The 16,346-nt window shown below is 40.9% G+C and overlaps 1 protein-coding gene across 1 annotated transcript; it reads left to right on the top strand.

The window, feature by feature from the left end:
* Window positions 1–1,684: 1,684 nt before the first annotated feature.
* On the top strand, window positions 1,685–3,887 carry LOC119163477 (uncharacterized). Its single transcript, XM_037415480.2, has 3 exons — window positions 1,685–1,778; window positions 2,231–2,289; window positions 3,005–3,887. Exons 2-3 carry the CDS (start codon window positions 2,241–2,243, stop codon window positions 3,298–3,300), a joined length of 345 nt encoding a protein of 114 aa, XP_037271377.1. The 5' UTR covers window positions 1,685–1,778; window positions 2,231–2,240; the 3' UTR covers window positions 3,301–3,887.
* Window positions 3,888–16,346: the final 12,459 nt, after the last annotated feature.

The following is a 16,346-nucleotide window of genomic DNA, read 5'->3' on the forward strand; positions in this document are numbered from 1 at the left end:
TATGTCATACACGCATGTTACATATAGCATAATAATAAGGTATGCATGCTGCCTGCGTTATAAATTGTAAATAAATATTTCTGACGGACTGAATCTTAGATATAAGTTTTCTGTACGGTTTTATGCATCGAAGATAGAGAGGTAGATCGCCACTGGCCAATTTAGATGCTTTTTACTCTGGTCAGAGCTTGCCAAACTAGGTTTTCACTACCAAAAAGGTGGATATAAACATTCCTTCGTGGGAATCGAGTACGCCCTCCCCTTTCGCATCTCATTCCACAACTAGCGCAAGTTCCACAACCCCGCGTGACTCGAGCGCCAGTAACCGTCAGTGATTATTAACATGGCAACCGTCGCTTCACCGCCCCGGCATTTTCTCGTGCACTGACCAGTGTTGTCACATGCTGCCAAGCAAACAAGCGAATACTAATCAGAAAAGAAGCTCAAATGGAGATGAAACATAATAAATTTTCCTATTCTTGAAAATAGTTTTAATTATGATTCAGAAATTGTCACTCAAATACGGAGGAGGCTTAGACATCGCCTAAATGTTCTGCACAACGTAAATATGTTCAACTATGCACGGAAGCAATTAGATACTTTTGAACATTGTCTCCAATCGGTTGAAGGCACGTTTTCCAGTACATGATAAACGATCGTTGTTGATTCTCACAACGAATGGCTCACTTCAACATTCAACCATAAGAGTACGCATAAGAACGGGGAAGGAATGGGGAGGCTTAAAAAATCGGCTCCATACATAAAGAGGGCACCACGATGAACTTTCGCCGCCCATATTGGTGAACCTTGCACATTACTCCACACTCAACAGCTAAAATTAATCGACAAACACGCTATTTTCGTGAATCCTGTCTTCGTCCAGTCTGTCCCTACGTTTTTTATCACGCTTATTGCACTTCATTTCACCAAGACTACGTCCAGTTTGCTACCCAACCCATCGGATTGGGGGGGGGGGGGGGAGGACGTAAACAAGATAGATAAAGAAAGACATCTCAAAACCAAGCGTTAATCGACCACTTGTGAATAAAAAGGGCAAAAAGTTATCTTACTTAAATAGGAATAACAGCAATAAACATCGCATAACTGTAAAAAGTGTTACATAAAAGAGCAAGTTATATTGTGGCCTTTGTACATTACGTAACATAGGCTAGACATAATGCACTAAGTAGTTAAAAACGTAATGCTACAATGGCACGCAGCAATGCACTGGTAACGTAACAATACTTGCACTAATAAGCACCCAAGTGTTAAGTGGTTATGCGGCTACAGTCACAAATATTTAGGTACATTACTTGTATTCAGAATAAAGACGTCATAACCAGTGAACCATGATTCGTATTGAAAAAAAATAATCAGACATGCAATATCCCGACCGATATTGCTAAATAACCATGAATATAATATAAATGATAAAGTTCAGATCCACTTTATGAATCTCAAATTATTGTAACATGCGCGTTCTCAAGTATTATCCGAAACTAGCCAAACATCTACAACAGCACCCATATCTCTTAGCAGGGAAATGAGAGTTTGATATTCCGAACCTTCCTCCATTATCAGGACCTATATTCACTGGCTATTGTTTCATGTTATCACCCGCTGCACGGCACGAAGGTTCGGAAACCTTCCACTTGCTCAAAGCTATAAAAAATTAGCACTTCAATCGAACCGTCCACAAAGCGGCCTTTGAGGTGCAGAAAACGGACAGAAAAATCGAGCTCATCAACTTCGGAGCCAGGTAGCCTCACACATGTGAGGTAAATATTTCCTATTTTCAATAAGGTGTTATTGCTATGTCACATAAAAATCAATTATAAAGATTAAGCCTAATAAACTTCTTTGTGCGCCCCCAAACAATCTGCAGTGGTTAAACACACGTGGTGGGGTATTGTGTCGGTGGGGCGCATTTATCATTGAGGTATTGAAGTTCTTTATAAAAATTGTACATTTTCCGCGTTTTACGCAAATCCTACATTGCTTGAAAGTTTTTTGAGTGCATGCGAACAACTTCAACGAAAGGGAATTCTAATTTCCGCGTACATAGAAAGAGAATATATCTCCGAATCTCGACAGCATGATATCACGATAAATCACAACACTAATTGCATATAAATGCAGATTTCGAAACAACCCCTTTGCATGTTTGCTATGTTTCATTTTTGTTTCGCTTAATTTGCGGCACGGCGTAACATGTTATTTTTCTTCGCAGATCATTCGCCATGAATGCCTACGCACTTTTGACTCTCCTCATCCTGGGACATTTGTGCCGTAAGTACAAGAAATGTTTATGGCCTTACGTTTTTTATTACATGTCACTATTCTGCTGCCATTCACCTACGGGGATGTATTACATCTGAAGCAGGTTTCAAGTTCAATATCTGTCTTTATTTAACCGTCAGGTCATCGTGATTTCCCTAACGGCCTGCTTTCACAAATACAGTACTTCTAGTTATATGTGTTCGGCATTTTTCACACTGATGTCCTTTATTTTAAATCTTCTTGAATATTATAAGTATTTCTTGAAACACAGTCGAAGTTAAATATAGGTGACTTCGTCTGACTGTTTAATATAAAGTTTCATGGTAAACGTTTATGCTAGCATAAAATGAGCTGATACAGGATGGCAGTTAAAGACGTTGAATACATTACCTTTTCATCATTTATTGTGCATCAGAATGTTAGTGCTTGTCTTTTATTTTAAGGTGCTCAAATACAGAATTTGCGAACCAGCCAGAATACTAATATGACTCGAGGGCTGTTCGAGTAGTAAGCAACCATTTTCAAAAACCGTGCATTTCATTTTATTCGCAATTCAACCAATGAAGTGCGAAAAGTAGGTCGGTGAGCAGCTTCAACTCGAGACGTGTGTTTACACTAGAGATAAATGTTTGTGTGAACCACTTCCCTCACCGTCACTCACGCATTTATAGAATTTTAGTGTACTTGGGATTGTTTTTTTTTTATTTCTGACTTTGCGTTACAGAAATTCAAGCGGCCACGCTGAGTGGGCCAGCAATGACGAAGGATGATGCGAAGAAGCTGCTCACCGAGGAACTTTCTCGTTCCATCGTGGACCACCGTGCCGAACTCATCGAGGCTCTGAAGCGAATCAAAGGCAAATTCGATGAAACCAGCGAGCAGATCCATCCTGTCGTTGCGACCGTAGTAGTTCCCGTAGTGAAGGTCCTCGTAAACGGTGCCGCATCTGGAGCTGTTGGAGCTCTTGTCGGAAAGTTACTTGAATCAGACCGAGATAAGTCTCCCGCCCCATCCTTGTGAATGCAGTAAAATTGCACGTCATTTATAATTGACAAGCCACCTGTTTATTTACCACCAAAATGTACTGTCGTGTGCTTGCGTGAGACCTTTTTGCGACAGTCTATCGCTCGTTACTTCTAGTGAAATGCGCTACCTGCACTCTCTATTTGTTTGATTGTTTTTTATTCAACCGTCACAAAGCATACTTTTTTCTAAATCCACCAAGCGTGCCCCTATGTTAAAATAAAACGCAAGTCGAGAGGTATTACTTATTCCGCTGTCACACAAGCACTTTTGATCACAATTAGGACGGATCATCATTGAACTTTTGATCTAGGTCAATAAGTCACTTGCTGCCACATGGCCCAGCCTGATTTGGATCCAAATTGGTGGACATTTCAGTGAAATCGTGATCACTAATCCAAATAGAGAAGAGCGCGACCGACTTGATCCTGATCGGACCCCATTAACATCCCATATGACCGTGTAGCAGCACCTCGCTCATATCGCGTTTTATTCGGACCAGTCTTGTAACTGCCGAATGCCGACATAGCCTGTATATGCCTGCCATACAACCCAATAAAAGCTGCATGCTTCTTCGTATTAAATTTTCAGTAGCGACAGCCTTTCTTTCACACCACTCACCACCACTTTCAATGACATTTGAAAAAACACATGGCCGGCAATTAAAGACAGAAACTGATCCCCCGGAAGCGTTTCAAACACCCTGTTTTGCAAAAACATACACCCGTCGTCTTTCTCGTACAATGTGAGGTTAGTGGCGTAACGAAATTCGGGTGCTTAAGCCCCTCCCCCACTTCGATATTCTTACGTTTTGGATGTGTGTATGTACGGGTACACGTCAGCAACGAGAGTTGACACCGCCCTACTTTTGAAAACATTTCTGGCTACGGTTCTGCACGTGCCGTGAACGTATATGATTTCTGAATCTTTCTCATACGCCTTCTTGACTGGCTCGACTCTTATCTCGTGCGATGTTTGCTCAAGATGGTCCAAGCAAAAATGACATCTTTCTCAGATGCGTATATCCTGACACGCCTACAGAGCCCAATTATATTCGTGCGCCCAAACGACAATCGTACATGTGGCAGGCCAGACAAGACGATGAATGTCGCGAAACGGCGAATCCGACACACCGCCGAACTTTCGCGGTGCATAGTTTTCTTCCAGTAAAATGAGCGTCAATGCATACTGGTGTTATAGAACCAGTGGGAGTAGCAAAATAAAAGGGAAAGCCACCAATTTGATTGATTGTTTCGAAATTCATATTGCTTTGAGTATCGAACCAAGAAACACTCTATTTTTCGGGGTGGTCACTCCACCGATTAAGCTAAGCAGGAGATTAGCATTTGACAAAGTGAAGGCAAATTAATCGACAGCACGAAGTGACACTGAAAAATGAGCAAATTGGTTGTGCGGAAATCTGCAAGGTGGCGGAATGTTAAGAAAAAAACACACAAAAAAAGGAGGATGAGCTGCTAAAGAGAAGAAAAAAAAGCCCACCCATAAAGAAGGGTTCGACCGCATTTATCCATTGTCATGGGCCACCGCATCAACAATAGAGGGAGAGAAAAAGGCAAAGGAACGGCCGCACGGTAACAAGGTTGCCCCCAGTTTGCTACCCTAATCGAGGAAAGAAGAAAGAGTGGGAGAAGAATAGAGAAAGAAAGAATCAAGGCGAAGTTTATTAATACGACTGCACACATGGTAGCGTCTATCACGCATACCCAGAAACAGTGCTGTATCCGTTACCAAAAAAAAAGTAAATAATTACGTTACTCGTTACGCCAACAAAAAAAAAAGAACGCGTTACCGCCCTACGTAACCTACAAAAAAAAAGGGTAGCACGTTACCGTTACAGAAAAAAAAACTCACGGACGTTACCTTTGTCGTTGCTACACAGTCATAAATTTTATTCGATATCTTTGCCACAAGCACTCACAATAAGATTTTTATATTTCGAATTTGTCTTCACGTTAAACTTCTGACCCCAACTTCGATTATCAATATGCTCATTTAACATGTACTATTTGCACAAATGTACCAGACCTTAGCAATGTTAGAGTTGCTTACAGTTGCTTGTTACATGTGATGGCTTCTGACCCTGTGGCACATGGTCAAACTATTTTTTCTCAACGCGACATTATACACAATATCAGATTCAATAATCCACACTAGCTACAAGAAAAGCATCACTGAAATCTAAGCAATTTTCAGTAATCGGCTTTTTTTTAATCGTAACAGCCCCTCTTGTTGAGATCGTCGAAATCAAAATTGTTGGTCTTTGCCCTCTGAAATTGCCCGCCGCGCGTCAGTGGGCTGTCGTCAACGTTAACGGAATAGTAACGTTGCTCGTGGAGGTCTACATTGGCGCTTTTTTTTTTTTTGGTGGTGGGGGGGGGGGGCGGACATGTGCACGTTTGTGACACCGGATGTTCCTCTTGGTTCACTCCTTTCATACGGTTTGGACCAGCTAAACTTACGGCACCTGCTTCATCGATGCTGGCATGCACGCGAGGACGACCTACACAGGAAAGGGCTGTTCTGACGACGCGCTGAAGAGACGCTTTATGGCTTAGTCATGGAAAAAAATATTTGTGCATAAGCATTGCTCATTCATATTAGTCTGCATATTTACCACAAATTTTGCGAGCATTTATGTGAGCGTGTTCATGAACGGACTCGCTGGCCCAGGAGTTCAATAACCAAAAACGTAGCTGTCGTTGCGTAGAGAAAGAAGCAAAACGTGTTTTTAAAAAAAGTTAATAAATCTTATCAGCTTTGCAACAACTATTTTGTAGGAAGTATGATAAAATCATCCATATTTAGATACTTTTCTTTCATTAAAGCTTTCTTTGTTTTAGAAGTTTCAACCAATGTTTCTTCACTCTTCGTTGTGCATATATTCCATACACAAGACGTCTTCTTTGTAACAGTAATATTTGAGTGTTACATTATTATGGACTTTTGGGAACGACTGGTGATGAAATTAATCCCTCCGTGTTGCATATGTTCGATATTTTCGGCCTCGTAAATTATGCATGTTGAAAGAAAACTGAGTGTCGTTTCGTGCTAGTGGGTCCTGTATGCATTAAGTATGAAATACTCAATCAAATTTGAAATATCATATTTCTGATTTGTGCCGATCTCTTATGCAATTACCCGTTTGCAACATTGGTGTGGTCAGAGAGTGACCCGACCCCACCTCTACCTTTCTGAATTTTTTTTTCTCCATGGCAAACTTGTCCGCTCGGCCCCACAACATTCGACCTAAGCTCCTGTTTGGCGATAACAGCGCTGAGAAGAGTAACAGTGGTTATGTGTGCCATGTAGCTACCTGTAAATGTTAGCCGTAGTGTTCGTGTGACAGCAGTATCGGTAGGCTTTAGTTCGTAGCGAGAAACACAACCAACCAAGGTATCGAGTATAAAATAAAGACTTAATTTTCTTCGCAAAAAAAAACGGTTCTACGTTTCGCGCCTAACTAGCATTCGTATTAGAGGTTTTATTCCTCATTTCATTTTCATCGGGTCACGCCTGTCGTCCATTATGTGCATAATGCCGTTTAGACAGGCTCCACCAGTAGCGCAACTTAAACCAGTCAAGTTACCGGCAGTCTGCTGGATGGGCCAGGATTCCACAAAAAGCCATCTATAAATTTGGCTCTAAGTCTACGGTGCCGAGCTCGGTCAATTCAGTGCGGTGGTAGTTCACCGCCATGTAGTTAGCGGGTGTACTCCTTCGTGACTCTAACTTGACGACGTCGGTTTTAAATTGCCGCAGGCTCTCGAAGAAGTTATTCGCTTTCCCCACGTAGCAGCGTGGCTATAGCGTGGCTATCAGCACGTGGTATGGATAAAACCAGTCCGTGCGCTTTTCTTTCGGGTAGCCTGTCTTAGGGTCATGGAAAGGTGCAGTGGCCAGCAGTCCACCTGCTACAATCCGATTTCATGAAAAGCATATTCCTGTAAAGTTTGTCATGGCGGATTTCACAGCTTTCTTAAATCTTACTGACATGCTTTGGCCGCAAATAACACACACACACACACACAACGTACAGAAACACTCAGTAAGCAAGTGCCAACTAGGCCAATAATCAGTATTGTTTCTTCGATCTTCTTGTGGCGATGGCCCGACATTTCCCCACATGGAGTTGGGGAATATTATTTCCATGCGCAATTTATACAAAAAAGCAATTACGTGCACCCTCGCTTTCTTTGTTAAAACCTGCAGGTGGACAGCTGTCCGATGCAGTGACAAAAAAATTCATCGGTTTGAGCTCTGGGGAAATGGCACCTGCATGATGAAAACGTAACGAGTAACGTGACAATACACGTTACCAAAAAATTGTATCCTAAGAGCGTTACTCGTTACCGTTCTAAAATTGTTACGAGTACGTTACTAAATTAGCGAAAAACGTAACGCGTTACCGCTGTGACTGCCAGAAGGTATTAAATTCGCGAACTGTGACAGAGTACGAATCGAGTGAAATATACTGTGATTCATAATGTTAAAGATGGGTTGCAAGGGCTGTCTCCAAGGTATCCAGAACTTTTTGTGCGCTTCGAGCTGATGAGGTTGTCAATCTGGTGAAGCGTGTGCGATTGGGCTCATAAAAGACCTTAGCACAACTATGATACGTGTACAAAGCGCGCATAATGCTTTACATATCAGTAACGAAGCCCTCGCTTCTCAGAAAAATGGGACGTAGTGGATATTTCCTTACTTCGTAAAATGATGATGTATACGGTAGTAAGCATACTTGCAACCGTAATTGTAGTAGACGCCTCCAGAGAGAAAGAGAAAGAGGGAGGCTTAGTATGAAAGAAAAGCTGTAAGATCAGCCTGAGTGAATTTGCTGACCTGCTACTCAGCGTTAGGTAAGGGAAGGGCATGATAAGGAAAGTAGAGAGATTGTATTGATGATGTGGAGGAGAAAGGCGGTGATATATCGAAACCTTCAAAGCTCCAAAATTATTTCGTCTCTTTTCGAGTTCTGTTTCACGCAAAAACTTGTTCAGAGCTTTAAAAACACGCTGCTGATGAAGTTTTGAGGGTCGAAAAATACATTTTTATACTATATATATATATATATATATATATATATATATATATATATATATATATATATATATATATATATATATATTATATATATATTTATATATATATATATATATATATATATATATATATATATATGAAAGTAGATGCGCTTTCACATAACAACTGTTTATTGTGCCGACGTTTCGACAGGAACCCTGTCTTTTTCAAGGCATAATGTGCATTATGCCTTGAAAAAGACAGGGTTCCTGTCGAAACGTCGGCACAATAAACAGTTGTTATGTGAAAGCGCATCTACTTTCATATTTATAACCTTGCGATATATATATATATATATATATATATATATATATATATATATATATATATATATATATATATATATATATATATATATATATATATATATATATATATATATATATATATATATACATATGGGATATGGCACAACGGGAGCGTTGTCAACAAGGATAAATATATTTTTTTCCCAACAGTTTCGAAAGGGGACCTCCCTTCATCAGGGGATGACCCTGATGAAGGGAGGTCCCCTCTCGAAACTGTTGGGAAATAAATATATTTATCCTTGTTGACAACGCTCCCGTTGTGCCATATCCCATACCTTCACGAAGACTAACTGACCCATTGAATTATTACTCCCAGTGTGTATATATATATATATATATATATATATATATATATATATATATATATATATATATATATATATATATATATATATATATATATATATATATATATATATATATATATATATATATATATATATATATATATATAGTCATACACTTCGAAAATAGTGCAGTATAGGAAACAAAACAATAAAATATTTATTTAATCCTAACAGTTTCGGTGGCTGGTGGACCAGCCTTCTTCGAAAGATGTAAGTCCTCCGAAGAAGGCTGGTCCACCAGCCGAAACTGTTAGGATTAAATAAATATTTTATTGTTTTGTTTCCTATACTGCACTATTTTCGAAGTGTATAACTATTATTACGGTAGCCGGAAGAAACTCTGATCATCCATTTCATCTATATATATATATATATATATATATATATATATATATATATATATATATATATATATATATATATATATATATTTAAGGGTTTTGAATTTAGCACCTTGCGATTTTTCGGCCCAATCCCAGAGCATGTTACTTTATGTGGTAATTTCATTACGCCATAATTTGCATATATCCATCGGATATATATTGGGGTATAGTCTGTTAAACAGTGATGGGTTGGGATGTCGTAGGGCCACCGCCTGCATCTTGTTCAGCTTCTCGCTGGGTGGAGGAAAGGTTCGGCGGGCCAGGTGAAAGAGCTTGGTAATTACGTTTTAGGTCGTCAAATGGACTTTTGTGTTTCCCTATAGATGGCGGTCGCCGGTGCGGTTCACGAGTTCGGCCGCCTTGGCTTGTACCGTCCCGTTTCGGTTGCTGTCTCCGATAGCTCCCCCATGTAAGCCGGGAACCGTAGTAGTATAGTTTTTCAGGGATATATTTATTTATTTATTTACATTTTAACTACATCGCCGTGAGGCTTTACGTAGGGGAGGTACACATAATAATTTAACTACATATTTTTCAATCAAAACAATAGATTCCACAAATAAAACAGCACTCAAAATATTTTAAGAGAAAAAAAACACTCGAATATCGGTGACTGAAAACAACGTCACAGTCATGCATTTGTAAACACCCCCCCCCCCGCTTCGAGACAGCAAACCATTCTTAGTGGCAGTGATATTATAGGAGTCGTTACAATGAAGAAAAAAAGGATTCATTATCAGTTTCATTGACAAGATCATCTGGTAGACGGTGTCATTCCTGTACTGTTTCTTACGAAAAAAGAACTACCGAAAGAGTGGGTTTTGTAACGGTATTCTAATATTTTTTGTGAATGGTCTTGACGATTAGAGACGTACGTTGGTGTGAACAGATAATCAAGAGGGTTAATGGCATTTCCATTATAATATATACAATGAAGAAATTTAAGCCTGAGTTTCTGCCTCCTTACCATCAGTGTCTCCCATTTCAATGCTCGTTTCATTTATGTGATGCTTGCAAAGAAATTATAGTTGTTGCTAACAAATCTGCCTGCTTGGTTTTGGACTTTTTCCAATGCGCCAAACAAAGTATTGCTGATGGAGATCCCAGATTACGCAAGCATACTCTAAAATAGGTCTTACATACGTGAGATAAAGGGTTTGTTTCACGGTCTGTGAAGCTTGCCTAAAATTTCTGCGTATGAAGTATAGCATCCGGCCTGCCTTGGTCACAGTTATGTCAATGTGTTTATTCCACTTGAAATTGTCGGTAAAATAGACGCCCAGGTACTTATAATGGGTGTCATTGCTAATTATTGAATTATTTATTTCGTATGTTGTGTCTAGTTTATATAGTTTATAATATTTTTGTTCCCTTTCGACAGATTACCAACGGCTTAAACAGCTCCGCTGTTGAAACGTTGCGGCTTTTCATGGGTTTCATGGAAGGCAGCCGTCATATCCGTCGGCTACCGGCAGTTTTACTTCATATCCTACTAGTGCAAAGTGAAACCCATGAGCGTTCATTTTATTTTTACAACAGGCGGAACTTTCCAACAGTGTGTCAGACGAATAACGTAGAAATGTGTTTATGGCTGCACAATCTGCGTTCAAAATAACGATCGGTTAACTGACGCAAATGGCTTCGCGTACGCACGCGATAGTGTGCTTTGATAGTTAAATAAAAAGACAACTTCCTGATCATAAATGTAGAACGATTTATTGTTAGGAAATAAATTTAAGCTTCGCCGATTATTTTGGAAATGTCCGAAATAATTTTAGCCGCCACTATGGGCGCAATTACAATTGGATGGATCTGTTTTTCAGTTTTGTCGCCAGTGGTGCCGTCGATTCCCTTGAGAGCCTCTATGAGTTCTTCACGGTGTTCCATGAAGGAACGAGAAAGCGTCTCAGTGAGTAGCTTCTTTGCCTCGTCCGTGGTCAGCTTTGGCCCACTTAGCGTCGTCGCTTGAATATCTGTTGCACGATGATAATAAAAAATATGCACGCCGAAATTTTTTAAGAATTACTAATCACTAGAGAATTCCTTCTAATAATACCTTTCATACGGAATGCCAAACAAAAAGACCAAGCAAAAGTAAAAATGGACGTAGCTGAAATCCATATTCCTAAAAAAAAAAAAAACCCCAGAAACGAAACTGATGAGGGTAAAGTACTTATACAGCGAAAGCTGTCATGAAATCACAACTCAGGGCACGGGAAACGCCGTACAAGTGTCCGCCGCCGCCGCTACCGGTGTCCGTAACCACATCGCATGAAATTAGAAAAAAAAATGGCAGCATATCCACGCAGTGAATGATGGAGAGTGGGGCGAAGCATTCGTCCGTCCATGCGTCCTTCTGTGTGACCGTCCATGCGTCTGTTCGTGTGACCGCCCCTGCGTTCGTTCATGCATCCGCCCCTGCGTCCGTTCATGCGTTCATCCATGCATCTGTCTGTGTGTCCGTTCGTCCTTCTATTCAACACTCCAAGTCCCACCATCTCGCATCTTTTTTTTTTTTTTATCATATATTCCCCATATAGAAGCACCGCCATCCAGCGGACACTCCAAGGACTAAACTAGAGGTGGCACACGCACACTTTCTTACGGCTCGCGCTTCGGGTCTACTTCCCACCTTTAACCACCTCGAGATCATGGTATGTACTAGTTCACTGTATTCATGGCACTGCGGCCCAATGCTCACTAAACCTTTCTAAAACCAAGGAGGTTACGCCCAGCGAGTATAACGTAGCAACCTTTTCCTGTCAGATAGTGCTCAATGTACATGCCAGTGGCTGCTAATGTGAAATTAGAGACAGGAGGATTCAGCTTTTAATTTCTTAGGCTTGCGCTTCATATCTGCTTCCCCCCTTTAACCACCTCGAATTCATTCATGGTATATACTAGTTCATTGTATTCATGGCCCTGCGGCTCAACGCTCGCTAAACCTTTCTAAAACTAAGGAGGTTACACCCAGCGAGTATAATGTAGCATCCCTTTCTTGTCCGATAGTGCTCAATGTACATGCCAATGGCTGCTAATGGGGATCGCAGCGTGCGTGTTGACTAAAAGCCGAATGCCCCTGTCTCTCATTCTCCATTAGCAGCCATTGGCATGTACATTGAGCACTATTTTTTATTGTTAAACAACGCACAGAAGAAATCTCTCACCGGCACCATTTTGGAGGTCAAATGTTATACCTATTTTGGGTATGTGCCACTGGTGGTTACGTACTGCGAGGGACGCACAAGCCACGCCATAAGGAGCTTCGCCCCTAAATCTTGGTATAATGATACAGAGGGGCTCAAACCCGGGTCCACTGGGTTCCGGCCCAGTATTCTACCGATGAGCCACACCGGTGCTTTGCTTAATTTCGGGAAAGCAATCACATTAATACGACTTATAAAGCGTTTGAGAACGGCGAAAGAACAAGAAGTCGTCGCACAAAGCGAATATAGTAACGAGTGGGTCGTATAATGCTCGAAACCAATACTAAAGCTTGTCTTTGTTCACCTATTAACTGTAGCACACACCCACTTCAGGAATAATTCCTCATTGTCATCGACCGCTGCATGAACATTTGGCACAAAATTCCTTGCAACAGTTTAGCGGATACCACGCTTCTCAGAATGAAAAAAATAACATAGCGAATGCCGGCCTTCTACACTAAATTTCTTTATTATTTATGCCGTAGTGGGCGTCGAGCAAGTGTGCTTGCTGTAGTTACCCAATGAGTGTTTACAAAAGGCTCTGAAAGGCCACTCTTCTAGCTTTCGCTGTGACTGTCGTGCGCCTTCCAAGCAGGCCTGTTTTTTTTTTTTTTTTTTTTTTGCAGCAGCAGCACCAGCACTGTTAAGGTCGAGGTCCGCCGTATATGTCGTATATAGAAAATATACACCATATCGAACCGACAATAACTTTCTCACTGCCCAAAATCTCGCTACAGATAAGCTGAAAGATATGACTTTATAAGTGGTATTCGCCACCCTTGCCTTTCTTTGTTAACTTTAGTGGACGAACTGGTGCGGCGGTTTGTGAATCTGCCCAATTTCTGAGGCACACGGATGCTATAAAAGCACGCATAGGAGGATTCGTTGGCATCTGTTCAAAATAAGTAAAAATAAAAAAGCAGCAGCTTTGGAAAATATACGAAGGATGAGATGAAGACAGGAGATGAGCTGTCTGTGCTATAGGAGTTCAACAGCAGAGCAGTTATGGTTGAGGTCTGCATGCAGGTATAGAAAGAGAAAGATGGGAGGGCACAGACTAAAAATAAACGAAGAGTATAATATAGAGTGTAGTATAGTATTGTATAGCATAGCATAGTATTGTATATTATAACAAAGTGTTGAGAAAGAAACAAGTGAAAAGTAAAAGCTCAGTCGCGTCAGGACAACCTAGGTGCCCACCAGATCTCCATTGACCACACCTTGCACCGTTTGCTAGTTTTTAAATAAACGCTCGCAAGCCCTCCATATGATTTCCCACGGCACTTTTTTTGGTTTCTTCTGAGATAAACATGACATCATTCAGGAATGTAGCTGGACTGGAAATTATACAATAGGAGTGTGAAATGTCTAATAGGCTCAACCGTTATTCACAGTCATTGTTGTTAGGTTTGGCCCAGAAGTTCGTCTGGGAAGACGCCATTGTGCGTAAGCTGGTCTGCTAGGATGTTTTCAACCCCATCGGCGCTCAGTCAGCTAGACGCTGTCCTGTAGGTGTTCCAGGTAGTGGTCGGGTAACAATGGAAGCTTCGTGAAAAGACGTTTTTGTTGAACGGATTTGAACAGTGTGGGAGGGTGCCACTGTGGCAGTTCTTATAAAGTCAACCTCTCGACTTGGTTGTCGGCGCCGACGCGAAATGGTCACCAAAGCACCGACAGTCCGGAAGCGTAAGAAGGCGTCGCAGTCACAGTTCTCAGGGATTGAGGACCACACCTGCCGAGTTTGGGAAACTTCTGGCAACACTGTAGCAAAACGCTGCCTTGGACCACTGCTGACGTTCGGGTCAGCGGCCATCTTCCCGGAGGAGTTCAACTTTCCCCCTGCACCGGACTCTACCTCTTCGCCCTTCAACATCTTCAAGACGTGGGCCGGGTGCGTCATTGTGTGGTGCGCTCGTGCTACCATTGGACATTCTCACCCAGCCGAGTGGTTCAATATATGCACCCTTTCTGGAGGGTGGACCACTGAGACTTCGTCACCTGATTTGTGTCGAGAGTGGTGACTGCCTTGTTCGGACCTCCGTGTAAGAATACGGAGGGCTATAAAAGGCAAAGTTTCTTTGTAAATAATCGCTGAATCTCTGTACAGTTTTATCTTTCAACTATCATGTAAATAAACCTTAGTTCTTTTTCTCATAATGCGTCAACTCACTGGCGAAGATCGGCTATGCGGACGACGGTGGAGAGCCAGCTACCCTAAAGAAAACCCGCTTTACCTACCATCGACCTCGAACCCTTAACAGTGTTCACCATAAACAAACAAAAAACGCCGAAGAATATCATTTGGCCTGTTCATTGACCCGTTTATTCAAATAAATGTCCATTGCTGAAGAAAATATATTAAACTGGTCATTTCTGTGAGACAACTATGAACCTCCATTTCTGACATTTGTGGGCGGTAAAAATTTCAAAACACAATATGTCAAAACATACAATAAAAACAACCAATTTGAAGTCCTTTTTAGCATCTCTTCATGTCCGATCATTCTACCACAACACAACTGATTTAAAACAATTCATAATTTTTGCGCGTCTAAGAAAGCGACTGAACCTTACTTCTTTCCATTCCGCAAAGAAGTCTGATCAAATCTTTCACCGGAAATTTCATAACTTGGGGGGTTTTGGAATTTATGTGATTTACCTTCAGGGGCACTGCTGTAACCATTCAGCTAATTTTCTTAATTATCCGCTTGGATGACCACACCTCTTAGATCAAACTTATGCCCCTAAAGATATCTATTATTTATAACCCTGCATCGAAAGTTAACTATATATGATGCACCACCGCAAGTGTTATTGAATAACCCTTCATATTTAGTAGAAGGAGCACGAAGAAGAATAGGATGAATAAAATAAAGATCACAAAACAGGTGCTGACTCACAAATGCGTTTTGTTGGGAAATAACAAGTACATATATGGACGACTGTATGCGTCTGCTTGTTATTTTCTAATAAAGCTTGGTTGTGAGTCAGCACCTGCTTTGTGATCCTGTTTTTCTTCATCCTCGTCTCATGTGGGCTGCTTCAACCAAATATAAACGCATATGAAGTCACTCAAGTATTTACTCTTATGAAAAACAGTAAACACGACTTTGTAAGATGTCTTACATTTGTTGGCGACTTATTGGGAATACCTGAACACCCCCAACTCGGTGGTTTATCTGTAATTATGGCATGCTTCACCAGGAACCTAATGTGGCTGGGTGTTTGAGCCATTATATAGAAGGTATTGAACAAAGTTGGTACTTACGACACAAGTGGCCCATACTAAACAAGCCAAGACGTAGTAAGCCTTCATAGCAAAGACTTTATGGATAAAGGATATCAGGTTATGCCGCATAGCAAATCAAGTGAAATAAAGAAGTTTAATAAAGCCCACGTGCATGCATTTGGTATCCGCCTTTTTGGCCGCTTATTTGGGGGGCTTACTGTTAAAGACTAATCAGAAACCTATTGTCGTAAGTTTACTGATCTATTCAAGTTCAAGGAAAGATGTGTGTTTAGATGTCTACAGTGCTAATATTTTTCATATATACAAACTGTTTGATCTTCGTAACTTATATATTTTATGGTCCTTTTGTAAACAACAGTGCAGCTCTTCATTGCACAATATTTCTATGATTATAACATTAAAAACTTTATTTGGGTCCTGAAAAAACACAGGTGAGTTTTGGCGCTACT

This window comes from Rhipicephalus microplus, chromosome 9, assembly GCF_043290135.1.
Source record: "Rhipicephalus microplus isolate Deutch F79 chromosome 9, USDA_Rmic, whole genome shotgun sequence".
In the NCBI taxonomy this organism is placed as follows: domain Eukaryota; kingdom Metazoa; phylum Arthropoda; class Arachnida; order Ixodida; family Ixodidae; genus Rhipicephalus; species Rhipicephalus microplus.